The sequence below is a fragment of the Chrysemys picta genome, chromosome 14 (genome assembly GCF_011386835.1).
Source record: "Chrysemys picta bellii isolate R12L10 chromosome 14, ASM1138683v2, whole genome shotgun sequence".
Classification (NCBI taxonomy): Eukaryota; Metazoa; Chordata; order Testudines; family Emydidae; genus Chrysemys; species Chrysemys picta.
Genome location: NC_088804.1, coordinates 3144937 through 3163221, shown reverse-complemented (window position 1 = coordinate 3163221; position 18285 = coordinate 3144937). Strand labels below are relative to the sequence as shown.

The following is an 18285-nucleotide window of genomic DNA, read 5'->3' as shown; positions in this document are numbered from 1 at the left end:
TTGTTTGGCAAAGCATTGTGTTAGACGGCTATGACACCAGTGATCAGGATCTGCTCTGGCTGGCTGTTAGTCTCCAGGTGGAGTTTAAGGTGCTCGAGCGCAGGTCTACACTGCAGCTGGGCCGGTGCCTCACAGCCCACATGGACAAACTCGTTCTAGCTCCACTTGCGCTAGCCCACTAACAACAGCAGCAGGAACATTGCAGCATAAATGGCATTGTGAGCTACCCACCCAAGTACAAGCCTGCGCAACCTTCTGGGTCTGAGCTTGGGTGGCTAGCTCAGCCTCCACACTGCTCTTTTTAGCATACCACCTTAAGCAGAGCTTGCACGTGTCTGTCTATCCAGCTCCCCGCTGGAGTGTGAACATACTCCAAATGGCTTGCAACCAGCCTGCCTGGAGGACCACTCTCTCATCTAGATCATACTGCCATAGCTGCAGTCATCCAGGGCATCGGAACTGGATCCCCCTCACTAGAGAGGGTGGTTGGCAGGGCATTCTCTGTGTGGGTTCTGGTATCCAGCACTTACTCTCCCTCTTGGTCCAAACTAGCCTGCATTTGGTGACCTTCTGGGAATGCTGCTACCTGTTTGAGAGGGTTTGGGGAGAGGGCTGAGGGAGCGCTTCCCAGAATGGTAGAGGGGTGGAAATGAATGTCTGTAGCTGTCTGTCTGGACTCCTGACAGACTGATTATTTCAATGCTACTAGGATCTCACTGTCATGTAATCAATGTTAGGGTGCCTACATCCTTGGATAGGCTCCTTTTTATCATTTTAAATATAAATGCATTCATAAAAAACTATATAAAATGTAGGCACATCATGCACATGTAATGCTGACAGACCCCAGTTGTTATCAAAGCGCACCCCGAGCTTCAGAGACTTCCCACTTGAAATCCTGGACAAGCCCCAGCTTGTAACACTGACAGACAGACCTGGTTGTCAGCAGGCAGGACTGAACCTAGGACTTCTGGAGTTTACCGCATGAGCCAAAAGCCAACTAGATATTAGAGCAGACCCATTATCTCTCTAAGAGGTCTCAGTGCCACTAGATGGGACAGAACACCACACCCCCGGTGTATGGGGTATACATACGCCTCCTTTAGGTGTGTTTACTTGGTACACTTCAGAAAGCCACACAGTGACACTTCAAATTACTGACAGAGGAGGTGCTGGGAGAACCTAAGGCACAATCAGATCCAATTTTTCTAAGAGCCCAGAGGAACCCTACCCTCAAATAGACTAGACAGCTCTCCTAGGGACCCTTTTAATGTGGCATTATTGCTGGAATGTTTCATACATACCTTCAATCAAAAGCAAACCTGCCCACACTAACTACGAGGCCTGAGCTCTCAAAGCTTCTGGGTGTTTGCAGTGAACATTTCAGCAGAATTTGTGGGGCGGGGAACCAAAAAAGCCACCTTCACTGCAATTGTCAGTGGGCTTGTCAATCAGCCAGTCAGTGTGACTCCAAAAGGCACATGCTAGCTGGATGGATAATCTCCCTGAGCCACACATGCACACCCAAACACACTTTTTCAAAAGGATAAAATTCTCAGTAATTTTCACCATTTTTTCTTTCAGTGTTAGCGTATGCCAGGCTGTAAACTAGAGAAATACTGAGAGTTATTTCTCCTGGGAAATTAAAAGAAGCTGTAAGAGTCTCTGTACATTTCTGTAAAGCCATAGGAGAACAGAAACTGCTGGTTAAAAGACTATGTTTCACTACATGCCCTTTCAGACTAGCTGTTACAGGTATATGTGCTTCTAAACGTTTTTAGATGAGGATAGGTTAGCTTGGGCAGCCAAGTCCTCTATAGGACAATACTTGAATCAACATGTGGAAAGCTACAGGGGACACCTACTCCTAAAGAAATAACAGATATAAAACTGCAAGCATGATATTTTAGCGTATATGGCTTAATGGCAGTCAGAGACAAGAGACAACTGCCACATGGTATACAACGCAAAGGGGTGTTGTATCATGATATAGCACAAAAGGAGGTACAAGTGAAACCCACACACCTTCTGTCCCCGCTAGAACCACTGAGACCACTTAGAGAGAGTTAATGAGCCCACTCTACAGCCTTAGCTAATAGCTATGTGGTTTCTAGCCTATGCAATAGAAGCGCCTGCTTTTAGCTCCAGAGGTCCCAAGTTCGATCCTGCTCGCCGAAAACCAGGGTCGGTCAGTGTTACACAAGCGCTGTTACCTTGCTTTGTTACAGATAGTGTAAAGCAGTGCAATACAGGCATTCTAAGCAACGTTTAGCACATATAGCACTCTACAAGTCCAAAGCACTCTATAGATGTTACAGGCCACATATCCAAAAGCGGCGTTACATTTGAGTGCCTACCTTTAAACATCTAGGGCCTGATTTTCCGAGATGCTGAGCACCCAGAACTCTAAAAAAAAAAAAAAGAGCTGGTGGCTCCCATCAGCTCTGAAAATCAGAACCTAGGCTAGCTGAAGTTAAGCTAGGGTTACCATACGTCTGGTTTTTCGGCAATCAAACCCCCGTCCGGGGGGAATTGTCAAAAAGCCGAACATGTCCAGGAAAAATACGGACGGGCACTTCCCCTCCCACGGCTGCTCTGCTCCTCCCCTGACTCAGACTTTGGCTCTGTTTAAGAGCCAAGCTGCCCGAGCCAGCGCTACCAGCTTCAGGCAGCCCCCTTGACTTTGGACCCCAGCCGCCAGCTGGGCACTTCTCCTTCCCGGCTCCAGCTGCTCTGCTCCGGCGGCGCAGGGGCCGGAGGCACAGGGGCTGCCCGAAGCCGGTAGCGCTGGCTCGGGCAGCTTGGCTCTTAAACAGAGCCGAAGAGTCAGGGGAGGAGCAGAGCAGCTGGAGCCTGGGAGGGGAAGTGCCCGGCCGGGGGCACAGGGTCCGGAGGCATAGGGGCTGCCCAAAGCCCGAGCGCTACTGGCTTCATGGTTTGCCGGGCAGCCTCCAGACCCTGTGCCCCCGGCTGGGCGCTTCCCCTCCCGGGCTCCAGCTGCTCTGATCCTCCCCTGACTCTTCGGCTCTGTTTAAGAGCCAAGCTGCCTGAGCCAGCGCTACCGGCTTCGGGCAGCCCCCGTGCCTCTGGACCCCGAGCCGCCGGCCGGGCGCTTCCCCTCCCGGGCTCCAGCAGTGTTGGGGAAGCGCCGGCCAGGGGCGCAGGGTCTGGAGGCTGCCCGGCAAACCGTGAAGCCGGTAGCGCTTGGGCAGCCCTTTTCGCGTGGCTGGGAGGGAGGAGGGGGAGTTAGGGCGGGGACTTTGGGGGAATGGGCGGGGAATGGGCAGAGTTGGGCGGGGAAGGGGCGGAGTTGGGGCGGGGCCAGGGTGGGGAAAGGGGCGGGGCCAGGGCCCCGTGGAGTGTCCTCTTTTTTTAATTTTTTAAATATGGTAACCCTAGTTAAGCACCCCAAAACTGAAGCTTCTATAATGAAAGGCCACTGTGTAAAGTTGGTCCTCACTGATTTATCTTCACACAGCCCGCCTGGGAGGGAGGTAGAGCATGGTTAATACCATTTTATAGAAGGGTGAAACTGATGCAGAGAGGTGAAGTCATCTGCCCAAAGCCATACAGAAAATCAGCAATAGAGCTGGGAATGGAACTCAAGGAGGAGCTACTGACTGCAAACACATCCCTTCAGACCCATCATAAAAAAAGGAGTTCAAAAACCCAACAGCTGTCCTGTGTTTTTCCCACAAGTAAGTGAAGCCTCATTGAAAACACAATGGGGTGGTTGGATGGATGCTATCACTCACAATAGTGGTGACTCCTCCTGGCAAAAACTGGATCAGAAAAGGCCTCTTGTTCTAATGAGTGCCACTAAACAAGCCACTCAGGTCTCCAGCTGATTTGGAGAGCCTCTGGAACACTAACAATTCCTACACACACTTGCCTCTCCTTGCCTACTACAAAAATGGCAGCACTATCACAACCTGGAAAGGAAGATTTCCAGAGGATCAGCATTAATCGGGAAGGCAATGACAAGACAGTGGTGACTTGTCAAGGACAATGCGATGGTAGCAAATCCCTGTCCTCCTTGGTTTCCATTTCCAAGGAGTCAGCTCCCCCGTGCTCCCAATGTGCCTCACAGCTAACGGCACAGTATGCTGCAACAAAAACAAACAAAAAAATCTGCAGCAAACAGCAAGATCAATGTCTCTGGTAGCCACCTGGGCTTCTATCACAGCTATTGCTGCTGACATATCACGTCTATTTGAAAAAATACATTAAACCAAATGCAAGATGCAGTCGGAAAGTCAGAGTTGCATAACAGTTTGTTTTCCACAGGCTTGGAAGGCTGCTCAAAATGTTTATTATTCACATGATAATTAAGACATTATTGATCTTTTTTCCTTTTTATTGTCAGTCAAGTTAACTCTATCAACCAACATTTCTATGGTCATTTCTCTAAACACAACAACACCTGCAAATAAGGGCAGAGGTGCTGACTTGATCCAACGAGCCACACACACAGCTTCAACAGATGCTTCTACAACCAAAGCCATATCTCCCTTAGGAAGAGGCTACATTTAGTCAAGATCTGGATGCTTTCCTCAATGCAAAGCCTAACCCAATAGCACTAGAACCAACGAGGAGAGAGATGCAGAGGTGGGATTTTAAATGACAAAGAGTCAGAAAAATAAAGAGACAGAGGATGAGAGTGCAACAGAGTTGGGACTAGATGAGCAAAATTGAGATCTTTTGAAATGGTAACAAGAAAGAATCAGAGAAAACGGGAAGGTACAGAGTCAGAAGGGAATTAAAAATGGCAGTACCTGTTTGTACAATATAGCTGCTGCAAATCAGGTAGCTATCGTATAATCCGTGGACATGTGACTTAGTGAGTAGGATGTTACAGTTAAGCTATGTGCAGAGTCCAGGCACTCCATGTGCAGCCGCACGCTGCAGGGAAAGGCCGGGGTGAGAGCTGCCAGCACCTTCCCAGGCCATGGCTTTTACTTCAGCAGTGGGGAGGCGCTGAGCCATTCCACGGCTAACAACAGCAGCAGACATGGGAGACACCGTGTGGGCAGCCCAGGAAGGGTCTATACCCTGAGGGTTCAGGAATGCTGGGCACTATTCTTCTCTACTCATCCAAGCCATGCCTCACCGCCTCCACTGCATTGTCTGCCCTAAACATTTCCTGCACAGTGACCAAGGACTGTCCAACGTTGTCAAAAGCACCTAAGTGCCATTTTCAGAAGTGACTTAAGCACTTAGAAGCCTAAGTCTCACTGACTTCCAATGAGAATTAAGTCCCAGATGCACCCGGATATTTAGTGAAATCACTGAAAGTCAGGAGCCTAACCACCTTTGAGGATCTGGGGCTAGATTGCTTTTGAAAAATGGGACTCAGGTGCTCTTGTATATTTCCCCTTGGTGGTCAGAGCCATCCTATTCTAGACTCTGCCGCTGGCCTGCTGTGTGCCCTGGGTAAAGCTAAACTGACCCACTCACACTGCGCGCGGCACACGCCGCTGAGCAATGACTGCGCAGCACCTGCTCTCAGTGACAGCAGTGTCGCTCTGGAGTGGCTCTATGGCAGTGGTCACCAATCGGTCCATCGCGATTGACTGGTCGATCCTAGAGGATCTCCCAGTTGATTGCAATCTCCAGCGGCACAACGGGGCTGCCACTAAGAGACTCCCTGCTGCTCCCAGAAGTGGCCAGTGCTGCCCTGCAGCCCCAGGGGCGGGGGGGCAGGGGTCTCCCTCGGTGCGCTGGTCCTGCCTACAAGCACTGCCTCCGCGGCTCCCATTGGCCGGGAATGGGGAGCTGTGGCCAGTGGGAGCTGTGGGGGTGGTGCTTGCAGACAGGGGAAGCATGCGGGGCCACGTGGTGCCTGCCCCCTCCCCCCGCCAGGGGCTGCAGGGGCACGTTAATCCCTTCTGGGAGCGGCGTGGGGCCAGGATAGGCAGGCTCCCTGTGCCGCCGACTGGGAGCTGCTGGAGGTAACTGCTGCCCGGCAGGAGGCCGCACTCCAGCCCTGAGCCCCCTCCCAGGGCCAGCACCCCGTGCCCCCTCCTGCACCCTAACCCCCGTCCCAGCCCTGAGCCCCCTCCTGGAGCCAGCACCCCGTGCCCCCTCCTGCACCCTAACCCCCGTCCCAGCCCTGAGCCCCCTCCTGGAGCCAGCACCCTGAAACCCATCCTGCACCCCAAGCCCCAGCCCTGAGCCCCCTCCCAGGGCCAGCACCCCATGCCCCCTCCTGCACCCTAACCCCCGTCCCAGCCCTGAGCCCCCTTCTGGAGCCAACACCCGGAAACCCATCCTGCACCCCTAGCCCCAGCCCTGAGCCCCCTCCCAGGGCCAGCACCCCGTGCCCCCTCCTGCACCCTAACCCCCGTCCCAGCCCTGAGCCCCCTCCTGGAGCCAGCACCCTGAAACCCATCCTGCACCCCAAGCCCCAGCCCTGAGCCCCCTCCCAGGGCCAGCACCCCATGCCCCCTCCTGCACCCTAACCCCCGTCCCAGCCCTGAGCCCCCTTCTGGAGCCAACACCCGGAAACCCATCCTGCACCCCTAGCCCCAGCCCTGAGCCCCCTCCCAGGGCCAGCACCCCGTGCCCCCTCCTGCACCCTAACCCCCATCTCAGCCCCGAGCCCCCTCCTGTAGCCAGCACCCTGAAACCCATCCTGCACCCCAAGCTCCCGCCCTGAGCCCCCTCCCAGGGCCAGTACCCCGTGCCCCCTCCTGCCCCCTAACCCCCATCCCAGCCCTGAGCCCCCTCCCAGGGCCAGCACCCGTGCCCCCTCCTGCACCCTAACCCCCGTCCCAGCCCTGAGCCCCCTCCTGGAGCCAGCACCCTGAAACCCATCCTGCACCCCAAGCCCCAGCCCTGAGCCCCCTCCCAGGGCCAGCACCCCATGCTCCCTTCTGCACCCTAACCCCCGTCCCAGCCCTGAACCCCCTCCCAGAGCCAGCACCCCGTGCCCCCTCCTGCACCCTAACCCCCGTCCCAGCCCTGAGCCCCCTCCTGGAGCCAGCACCCTGAAACCCATCCTGCACCCCAAGCCCCAGCCCTGAGCCCCCTCCCAGGGCCAGCACCCCATGCCCCCTCCTGCACCCTAACCCCCGTCCCAGCCCTGAGCCCCCTTCTGGAGCCAACACCCGGAAACCCATCCTGCACCCCTAGCCCCAGCCCTGAGCCCCCTCCCAGGGCCAGCACCCCGTGCCCCCTCCTGCACCCAAACCCCCGTCCCAGCCCTGAGCCCCCTCCTGGAGCCAGCACCCTGAAACCCATCCTGCACCCCAAACCCCAGCCCTGAGCCCCCTCCCAGGGCCAGCACCCCATGCCCCCTCCTGCACCCTAACCCCCGTCCCAGCCCTGAGCCCCCTTCTGGAGCCAACACCCGGAAACCCATCCTGCACCCCTAGCCCCAGCCCTGAGCCCCCTCCCAGGGCCAGCACCCCGTGCCCCCTCCTGCACCCTAACCCCCATCTCAGCCCCGAGCCCCCTCCTGGAGCCAGCACCCTGAAACCCATCCTGCACCCCAAGCTCCCGCCCTGAGCCCCCTCCCAGGGCCAGTACCCCGTGCCCCCTCCTGCCCCCTAACCCCCATCCCAGCCCTGAGCCCCCTCCCAGGGCCAGCACCCGTGCCCCCTCCTGCACCCTAACCCCCGTCCCAGCCCTGAGCCCCCTCCTGGAGCCAGCACCCTGAAACCCATCCTGCACCCCAAGCCCCAGCCCTGAGCCCCCTCCCAGGGCCAGCACCCCATGCTCCCTTCTGCACCCTAACCCCCGTCCCAGCCCTGAACCCCCTCCCAGAGCCAGCACCCCGTGCCCCCTCCTGCACCCTAACCCCCGTCCCAGCCCTGAGCCCCCTCCTGGAGCCAGCACCCTGAAACCCATCCTGCACCCCAACACTCTGCCCCAGCCTAGAGCCCCCTTCTGTACCCAAACTGTCTCCCTCCCTCACCTCCTTCTGCACCCCAACCCCCTGCCCAGGCTCAGCCCAGAGCCCCCTCCCACACTGTGAACCCCTCGGCCCCAGCCCAGAGCCCACACACCCTCCTCCAGCCTGGTTAAAATGAGTGAGGGTGGGGGAGAGAGCGAATGACTGGGCGGGGGGGATGGAGTGAGTGGGACAGGGCCTCGGGGAAGGGGCGGGGTAGATCCTGGGTTGCCCTTAAATTCAAAAAGTGATCTTGGACGTTAAAAGGTTGGGGACAACTGCTCTATGGTCATAAATGGCATTATTCCAGACAAACAATGGAGTAACTGAGAATAGAATTTGATTCATTTAGTTTCATATATTTTATTAGAAAGAAGATGTTGGATTTATTCTAGGGCTTACTCAAAAGAGAATGCTGTTTCACTGCTCAGCAAAAAGAACACATATTGCTGGCATCAGACAGTGAAAACATTCAGAGAATTAGGGCTCCAATTAATTGAAGTGCCTGTTTTTCACATAGCTACACTAGATATAAACAAAAAGGCAAGGATTGTTTTGAAAAGTACCGATCTTTAAAATCAAAAAGCCTAGTGCAACGTGCCAATTTGTGGAAGGGTTCATGAATGAAACCTTAGGGCAAATTCAGACATGGGGTGAGTCAAAGTTGTATGGATGGAATTGCATTGAGTTAACCCTCCATGCTTCTGTCTGGCCTGAATTGGGGCCTGTATCCCTAAAAGGCCTCTTGGTCTTAGAGTCAATGTGTGACCTGCATTGGCCAATGTATGATTTATTAATCTTGAAACACCACATATGCCAGATGTGCCCAAATCAGCACCTCTCTGAACCATGCAAATTGCAAATGTATGTTATGTAGGTGCAGAGAATAAATAGCCACATTTCCATTAACACCTGCTATGGAAAGAAAGCTAAACAAATGTAGAGCGAAGTGTCCTAATAATAATACTTAGCATCTATGTATAAGCTTTTCTTTACAAAGAAGGTCAGTATCATTAGCCCCATTTTACAGATGGGGAAATTTAGGCAAAGAGCACTAAAGTAACTTACCCAACTCAGTCATGGAGCTGAGAATAGAACCCAGTTCAGACTCCCTAACCACTGGACCACACTGCCTGCTAGAAATCAACTTGTAGATCTAATGCAATAGTTTGGATGAGAGCACTTTCTTATCATTCATGGAAGACCCCAGTTCAGAAATGACCTTACAATGTGCCCTTCAAATCTAGCCTCAAAACTTGCAAAGCTGACATCCTCAGTACATCAACTAATCAATGTCTTTATTGTTTATGGTCTGATCCATTCTGGGGCGTGTTCTCAGTCTGCTATCACTTACCACTGGCTCAATAGCAAAGATATTATCAGAGGAGAACATGGAGTCTCCTTGCATCATTGCCCTGTGGTTCTGGAAGGAGCGGGAGAGAATGGAAAGGCGCTCTCGGAACATAGGGTCTGCATTGCATTCCTCCAGAAATGGATCATTCCCATCCTCTTCCTGGGTCTGCCGTTGGTAACAGAGCCTGAAACCAAAGGGAGAGAAACAAACGAAGCAGATAATTTAATAAACAACGTATTGCTAAAGGCTGTCACTTGAATGCATGGGGGATGGCACTTGCTGTGTGGTGCATGAGGAAGCATCCCACGGCACTACAGAGGAGGTAACTGAATCATCTGGTTTCCACACTGGCATGATGGGGAATTTTTCTCCAAGCTCAGTTGCCAGTAGCCTCCTGTAACCCCCGGGACTCACCCCTGAGGCGCCTCCTGCTGGTCATCTCAGGGAATTAGCTTCCAGCCTCCGGAGCACCCCGTCGGCCGGTGTCACGCTACCCTGGCCCCAGTGTCCCTCCAGGACCCCAGGTGACCCTTTCAGTGGGTGCTGCACCCTGGCAGTACCCCCACTGTTTCTCCAGATCTCCCCACTCAGGGGAACCCACACCCACTACCCCCACCTCACCTCAGTATAAGGCTATTGCCAGTCATTGTCTAGCCCCTGTGCCCTGGGGCAGACTGCAGTGTCAGCCTACTCATCACCGGCAAGGTTGGGTTTGGACCTGCTGCCATTGCCTACCCCTGGGCTGCCCTCTGCAACCCCCAGTACCCCTTAGCCTTCTGCTAGGCCGCAGCCTGGGGCTTTCCAGGCTGGAGCTCCCCAGCTCCTCTGCCTTTCCCCAGCCCTGCTCCACTCAGGTACTCTGCTCAGGTCTGTCTCCCTCTACAGCTAGAGAGAGACTGTTGAGCGCCTGGATCCCAGCCTCCTATATAGGGCCAGCTGAGGCCTGATTGGGGCATGGCCCAGCTGCGGCTGCTTCCCCAATCAGCCCAGAAGCTGCTTCCCCCTGCAACAGCCCTCTCCCAGGGCTATCTTTATACCCCTCAGGCAGGGCCAGCTCCAGGCACCAGCGCAGCAAGCAGGTGCTTGGGGCTGCCAAGGGAAAGGGGCGGCACGTACGGCTCTTCGGCGGCAATTCGGCGGCAGGTCCCTCAGTCCCTCTCGGAGGGAAGGACCTGCCACCGAATTGCCGCCGAAGAATGAAGCGGCGCGGTAGAGCTGCCGCCGAAGTGCTGCTGATCGTGGCTTTTTTTTTCCCCTCGCCGCTTGGGGCGGCAAAAACGCTGGAGCCGGCCCTGCCCTCAGGGCAGGAGCAGGTGACCACCCCGCTACACCTCCCCATTTGACGCTGCTGAAGAACAGGATTTTTGAAAGTCAAGACCCCTGAATAACAATGGGAAAGTCAACGGGACTTGCGTGTCTACGTTCCTATTGCTCCACAGCTTCTACCAGTTGATGGTAACATGCGGAGTCCCCAGTGGCACTCTGCTTGATACCGGCTGCCAACTAGACATCAAGCCGTTGATCACTACCCAGTGAGCCCGACAATCTAGCCAGCTTTCTACCCACCTTATAGTCCATTCATCCAGCCCATACTTTTTTAACTTGCTGGCAAGAATACTGTGGGAGACCATATCAAAAGCCTTGCTAAAATCAAGATATATCACATCCATGGCTTTCCCCATATCCACAGAGCCAGTTATCTCATCATAGAAGGCAATTAGGTTAGTCAGGCATGACTTGCCCTTGGTGAATCCATGTTGACTGTTCCTGATCTCCTTCCTCTCCTCTAAGTGCTTCAAAATGGATTCCTTGAGAACCTGCTCCATGATTTTTCCAGGGACCGAGGTGAGGCTGACCGATCTGTAGTTCCCTGGATTCTCCTTCTTCCCTTTTTAAAAGATGGGCACTATATTTGCCTTTTCCCAATCATCCGGGACCTCCCCCGATTGCCATGAGTTTTCAAAGATAATGGCCAATGGCTCTGCAATCGCATCAGCCAACTCCCTCAGCACCCTCAGATGCATTAGATCCAGCCCGACGGAATTGTGCATGTCCAGCTTTTCTAAATAGTCCTTAACTTGTTCTTTCACCACTGAGGGCTGCTCACCTCCTCCCTATACTGTGCTGCCCAGTGCAGCAATCTGGGAGCTGACCTTGTCTGTGAAGACTGAGGCAAAAAAAGCATTGAGTACTTCAGCTTTTTCCACATGATCTGTCACTAGGTTGCCTCCCCCATTCAGTAAGTGCCCACACTTTCCCTGACCACCTTCTTGTTGCTACCATACCTGTAGAAACCCTTCTTGTTACCCTTCACATCCCTTGCTAGCTGCATCTCCAGCTTTGGCCTTCCTGATTACACCCCTGCATGCTTGAGCAATATTTTTATTCTCCTCCCTAGTCATCTGTCCAAGTTTCCACTTCTTGTGAGCTTCCTTTTTGTGTTTAAGCTTGCTGAAGATTTCTCTGTTAAGCCAAGCTGGTCGCCTGCCATATTTGCTATTCTATGCTATTGCTATACTTAAACTACTAGACCTGCCTTCCTGCCATATGTATTTGCTCACAAATGCATGGTTGTTTAATTATCCTTATCTAGCTGTAGGAACATGGGGGTTGAGGAGGATTAAATATACTCAGTGGGGGGAGGGATAGCTCAGTGGTTTGAGCATTGGCCTGCTAAACCCAGGGTTATGAGTTCAATCCTTGAGGGGGCCACATGGGGATCTGGGGCAAAATTAGTACTTGGTCCTGCTAGTGAAGGCAGAGGGCTGGACTTGATGACCTTTCAAGGTCCCTTCCAGTTCTAGGAGATGGGATATCTCCATTAATAATTTTTGGCTAGAGCCGGAGAGGGTTGGGAAAAGAAGAGGTGGCTCCCTCCCCTTTGCCATAGATGGTGACCCTGCTTTCACAGCTGGTCAGCAAACATTTGTTTCATGGAGTAAAGCTCTCTGGGCTGGGCAGGGGAAAGCTTAACACTCCATCTCGCCATGGCAAGTCTCTTCCTGCTTGGAACATTGCTGTATCCAATCAAAGAGGTGCTGCATGCCCCACTTTCCTAGCTAGAAGCAGCCACGGGGTGACAGTTCTGTGGGAGAGAGTGCAAAGCACCATATGTAACAAAACGGGCAGGGAAATGAAAGCAGGACAGTGACTTCAAAAGTCAAATACAATTAGAAAGACAGTTCGCTCATGGTTAGTGCTAACTTCACACAGAGCCTCAGGCAGACCCTGTCACCAACACCAGTGCTGAAAATATCCCTTGGACTAGTTCTGCATTTAGTTCAATAGGAAAATTCTCTCTACAGCTGATCTAAAATGCTGTGTATCAGGATAGCTTCCTGCCACAAAATTCAGGGCCCCTGAACCCAGCCTATATCACTGTGTGATAATTCCAAGACTCCCTCCCAGAACAGTCCCCAGGACATAGGCAGCAGTAGAGAGCTGGCTGAATGGATAAGTGGCCAGTCCTTTGCTTTTCTTTGTGTCCCAGGGTGCAAGGTTTCCTGGGCATGTCCACCAGCCTTGACTCTCAGTCAGGGCTTTGCCATGTGGTCAGCTCTCTCCTGCCGCCCCTCCCTAGTGATGGGTTTGTGCCTTCACACTCCTCCAGCCAGGCAACAAACACATCATGTTGTGATGCCAAGCAGGGCTGGTCTAGACAATGCTGCCCTCTTGGGTCTTGTCTGCTCCGCAGAAACCAGGCTGGAATGCTAGTGTGATGATTATGCTCATCCTGCAGTGGCAATATGGTGAGGAGTACAAGATGCTGTGTTCGGAGAGCTTGGTGGGGATAGGGTGACCAGATGTCCCGATTTTATAGGGACACTCCTGATTTTTGGGTCTTTTTCTTATATAGGATCCTATTACCCCCCCACCCCCATCCCGATTTTTCACATTTGCCGTCTGGTCACCCTAGGTGGGGACAATAATGTCTGCCCTTGGGCACATCCTGCTTTTTATTGCATCTGTACAATAGGAAACCTCCATGCACCAACCCCCAGCTTTTTCCACAATGGGGTTGCCAACTTTCTAATCGCACAAAACCGAACACCCTAGCCCCGCCCCTTCCCCAAGGCCCTGCCCCATTCCCCACCCCTTCCCTGAGGCCCCCCAACTACATTCCCCCTCCCTTGGTGGCTCGCTCTCCTTCACCCTCACTCATTTTCACTGGGCTGGGGGAGGGGGTTGAGGTGTGTGAGGGCTCTAACTGGGGGTGCAGGCTCTGCGGTGGGGCAGGGGATGAGGGGTTTTGGGGGTAGGAGGGTGAGGGCTCCAGGCTGGGGGTTGGGACCGAGGGATTTGGTGTGTAGGAGGGGACTGCAGGTTGAGGCAGGGGGTTAGGGTGTGGGAAGGGGTCAGGGCTCTGGGACGGGGGTGTGGGCTCTGGGGTGGGGCTGGGGCTGGGGATGAGGGAATTGGGGGGAAGGGGTTGGGGCTCAGGGTTAGGGCGCGGGCTTACCTAGGGTGGCTCCTTGTTAGCAGCGCAGCGGGGGGGGGGGGGGGGGGGCTAAGGCAGGCTCCTTTCCTGTCCTGGCTCCGTGCTGTGAATCAGAAGTGGCCAGCAGCAGGTCCAGCTCCTAGGCGGGGGGGCCAGGAGGATCCGCACACTGCTCTTGCCCACAGGAACCGCCCCCCTAGCTCCTATTGGCCGCGGTTCTTGGCCAATGAGAGTGCAGAGTCGGTGCTCGGGGTGGGGGCAGCATGCGGAGCCCCTTGGCTTTCATGCCTAGGAGGCAGACCTGTTGACCACTTCCAGGGTGCAGCACAGTGCCAGGACAGATAAGGACTAGCCTGCCTTAGCCCCGCGGCACTGCTGACAAGACTTTTACTAGCCCAGTTGGCGGTGCTGAGCAGAGCCACCAGGGTCGCTTTTCGACCGGGCGTTCCAATCGAAAACTGAACACCTGGCAACCCTACTCCACAAACACTCTTTTCTCCATTCTGGGTGCTCCACTGAACCTGCAGAGAGAATTCGGACCAGGTGGAGTATAGAAGATGCATGCTCAACCTTTAGCCTTGCAGACAGATGAGCTGAATAAAATGGCTTCACAAAGGCCCCCAATTGGCTTGAACTAGCCCTGGAACCAAATCTGTTTAACTCCTGATATTTGGGTTCCATACAGTTGGCTGATCGCAGTGTGTGCTTAGGGAAGCTCAGCACAATATCCCATCTAGCATGTTTTTTGAGCCTGAACTAAGCTGGCAGCTGGGCAGCAGTTCAGGGCACTTGGTGAGGGGTCTGTAGGCAGGTTGCCAGCAGCTGGTAAGGTATGGGTTGGAGCTCTCATCTTTGGGAGCCTCCAAGTTGATCTTTCAAGACGGGGAAACAGGAGTGTGTGCAGGGGTGGCAAGCAGGGGCATGGGCTCCCCAATAATCCTTGGGGGCACAGAACTTCTCTGGCTCTGGGGCCACGGAGGCAGGGAAGATTGAGTTCCTGCCAGGACCAGGAGAGGGGCAGGGTGGAAGGAGGGAAGATTGAGCTCGTCCCGGGGCCGGGGCAGGGAAGGGGGAGAGCAAGCTTCTGTTCCCCCCCTAAAGGGGTCAAATTTAAATTCCTGTGAATGCCCCTGTGGGAGAATCACTGCAAACAGGGGAGTGTTGTACTGTAGGGGTGTGCTAGGAGGCGGATGGGGTGTGCTAGGAGGCCAGCCCACTGGGCTCACCACTAGTAGAAAGCAAACAATCCAGAATGGAATCTTGACCTGGAAGTTATCCGAAAATCCCATACAAAATCCTGGTTGGGTTTGGCTATAGGGAAACCTTTCCATTCCTAGAGGGAGCCATTTAGGGGCCTGCTAGGGATGGAGGAGCATAAAGGGGTGCAGAAGAAACCCGGGAGGGAAATATAAACAGAAGGTCATTAGATTTTCTTTTGGAACACTGAGTTTGCACAGAAGTCATATACTATGTAATTAAACACAGAGAACAGTGGAAAACTAGTTCTGCCCTTCAAGGCATGGCTGACCTAATTATGTTGATCTTTATTTGCTCAGAAGCCTTTAAAAACTTGGCTCCGGTCTAAGGCACTTCCCGGATCATCAGTGGCTAACATGGAGTTTTTGACACTTACTCCCATCCAAGTATGAAAAGCTACAGACGAGATCCCCAAATCACCTAGACTTTTCAGTGCAATTCCCAAATTCACCTCTGAAGCTGTTAAGTGCAACCATTAGTGTGCAGTTGAAACTGGACATATGACAACAGCCGTCCCAGAGTGAAGAAAGTTCCCCTCCCCGTCTATTTTATCCCAGATGAGATCTTTGTCCCATGCTCACCTATGCAGGACTTTCCCCTCATACTGGCCCTGTGACCTAGGGACATTTTTGTTGGCCATATGTCCTTTTTCTCTGTCTCTTGCTGCACTGTTGTTCTGTGCTAGCAACTCTCACTACTACTAGAATGGAATGCCATGCAAACACTGGGAGCAAGCCTACAAGAGCAGCAGAACACTAGTTACTCTCCCAGCACACTTCTCATACACGCTTATACCGGTCTGCCATGACCTCATACCTGCAAAGGGAAGTGAAATCTCAGGTGCTGAGTATGTGTGCAGGGAGGATATCCCTAACTCCTGAGTTCCGAGAGAGAAACCCACACACACCTCACTCCCACCTCTCTTTGGCCTTCTTTTAAAGTTTGTGATATGATTGAGGAACAGGAAAGGCTGTCTGGCTGTTCTGTCAGGGAGGGTGGGAGGGAACCCCAGATGGAGCCCACAGAGACAAAACCCACACAACTCCCAAGTATCCTTCTGTGGCCACCAGCCAGCCTTTGCTCCCCTCCCCTCAACAGAGGGGTGCAGGCAGCCCTAAGCTATTTGATATGTGCAAACAAGTGCTGTTGGCAAGTGGAAAACCTAGAGCTCCCAAAAGTGCCCAGTTCTGGGGATGCCAAAGCACAGGCTTTGTCGAGACTTTGAAATGTCCCTTTGTCCATTTGTTTGCAATGACATTTTGAAGAATGAGTCTCTGATGCCTTCAGCAGGGGATGGCAACAGCAATAACATCCCCAGGTCACTGCTGCAGGCTGAACCACCTTTTCCCCACATGTTAAGTCTGGGTGTTCTCCAGCTATAAATTCTCACTGACAGGAGAAAAGTGTTCCAAAAATGTGCCAAGCCCTTAAATTACCCTTCCTATGGAGTGCGAGCAGTCTGAAAGGTAAGCGGGGCCCAGGGAAGAAGAATGGCTACGGTTAGGAAAGAGATGCCTCATTGGTAGAGACATTTTTTAGACGTTAGCTTTGTCATTGCTAACGTTTTATGATAGAAATGTGCAGCCATTCCAATATGGAAACCATCCATCCATGGCATTTATTGGGTGAGAAACAGAAAGGCTGTATGAGAGGTGGGGCCAGTATGGAAAATGCTGAGAACCACTGCCCTAGAGGCCAGTGAAGCATTCCCAGCCTTGGATGGTTAGAGTGAAATTTAATTTGCCCTAATCCACTCAAGAACAGGAATGACTGAACATGGGCTTTAGTCAAGACTGAGTGTCAGATTGAAAACAATCATAGAATCATAGAATATCAGGGTTGGGAGGGACCTCAGGAGGTCATCTAATCCAACCCCCTGCTCAAAGCAGGACCAATTCCCAACTAAATCATCCCAGCCAGGGCTTTGTCAAACCTGACCTTAAAAACTTCTAAGGAAGGAAATTCCACCACCTCCCTAGGTAACCCATTCACCACCCTCCTAGTGAAAAAGTTTTTCCTAATATCTAAACTAAACCTCCCCCACTGCAACTTGAGACCATTACTCCTTGTTCTGTCATCTGGTACCACTGAGAACAGTCTAGATCTATCCTCTTTGGAACCCCCTTTTCAGGTAGTTTAAAGCAGCTATCAAATCCCCCCTCATTGTTCTCTTCTGCAGACTAAACAATCCCAGTTCCCTCAGCCTCTCCTCATAAGCCATGTGCTCCAGACCCTTAATCATTTTTGTTGCCCTCCGCTGAACTCTTTCCAAATTTTCCACATCCTTCTTGTAGTGTGGGGCCCAAAACTGGACACAGTACTCCAGATGAGGCCTCACCAATGCCGAAGAGAGGGGAATGATCACAACCCTCAATCTGCTGGCAATGCCCCTACTTATACAGCCCAAAATGCCGTTAGCTTCTTGGCAACAAGGGCACACTGTTGACTCATATCCCGCTTCTCGTCCACTGTAACCCCTAGGTCCTTTTCTGCAGAACTGCTGCCTAGTCATTCGGTCCCTAGTCTGTAGCAGTGCATGGGATTCTTCCGTCCCAAGTGCAGGACTCTGCACTTGTCCTTGTTGAACCTCATCAGATTTCTTTCGGCACAATCCTCTAATTTGTCTAGGTCCCTCTTTATCCTATCCCTTCTCTCCCACATATCTACCACTCCTCCCAGTTTAGTGTCATCGGCAAACTTGCTGAGGGTGCAGTCCATGCCATCCTCCAGATCATTAATGAAGATCTTGAACAAAACCGGCCCCAGGACCGACCCTTGGGGCACTCCGCTTGATACCGGCTACCAACTAGACATGGAGCCATTGATCACTACCCGTTAAGCCCGATGATCTAGCCAGCTTTCTATCCACCTTATTGTCCATTCATCCAGCCCATACTTCATTAACTTGCTGGCAAGAATACTGTGGGAGACTGTATCAAAAGCTTTGCTAAAGTCAAGGAATAACACGTTCCCTGTTTTCCCCTCATCCACAGAGCCAGTTATCTCAATCTATCTTTCAAATTAACCTTAGTTTCTGTCGTTCCTCCTCTTCTTGAGTAACAAAGACCTTCCACTGGAAGTGTGCAATGATGTCGCTTCGGTTGTGTATAAGCACTGATCTTTGGTTTGCTAAAGTAACGAATGTCTTCTCAATCATCAAGGAGTTCTTGTCCAGTCTGACATTGAGGTCTGTGGCCGCTCCATACAAACTTATGTGGATATCCTCACCTAGGACAGAGCAAAGGACAGAAACTCAGTGGTCTTCGCTAAGTGAATTTTTTTGCCTAAATATGGATGGATCTGTAATGAAAAAAATTGATATATTTAACATATCCTCATGGC

The 18285-nt window shown here is 52.7% G+C and overlaps 1 protein-coding gene across 1 annotated transcript in view; it reads right to left on the bottom strand.

Annotated features, from left to right (window-relative positions):
* Positions 1-18285, bottom strand: part of HYDIN (HYDIN axonemal central pair apparatus protein) — a 446593-nt gene that overhangs the window by 280976 nt on the left and 147332 nt on the right. Inside the window, exons 8-9 of the mRNA XM_065567801.1 lie at positions 17970-18171; positions 9249-9432 (exon numbers count right to left, since the gene is read on the bottom strand). Coding sequence (XP_065423873.1) covers positions 9249-9432; positions 17970-18171 — 386 coding nt within the window. The remainder of the gene's footprint in view (positions 1-9248; positions 9433-17969; positions 18172-18285) is intronic.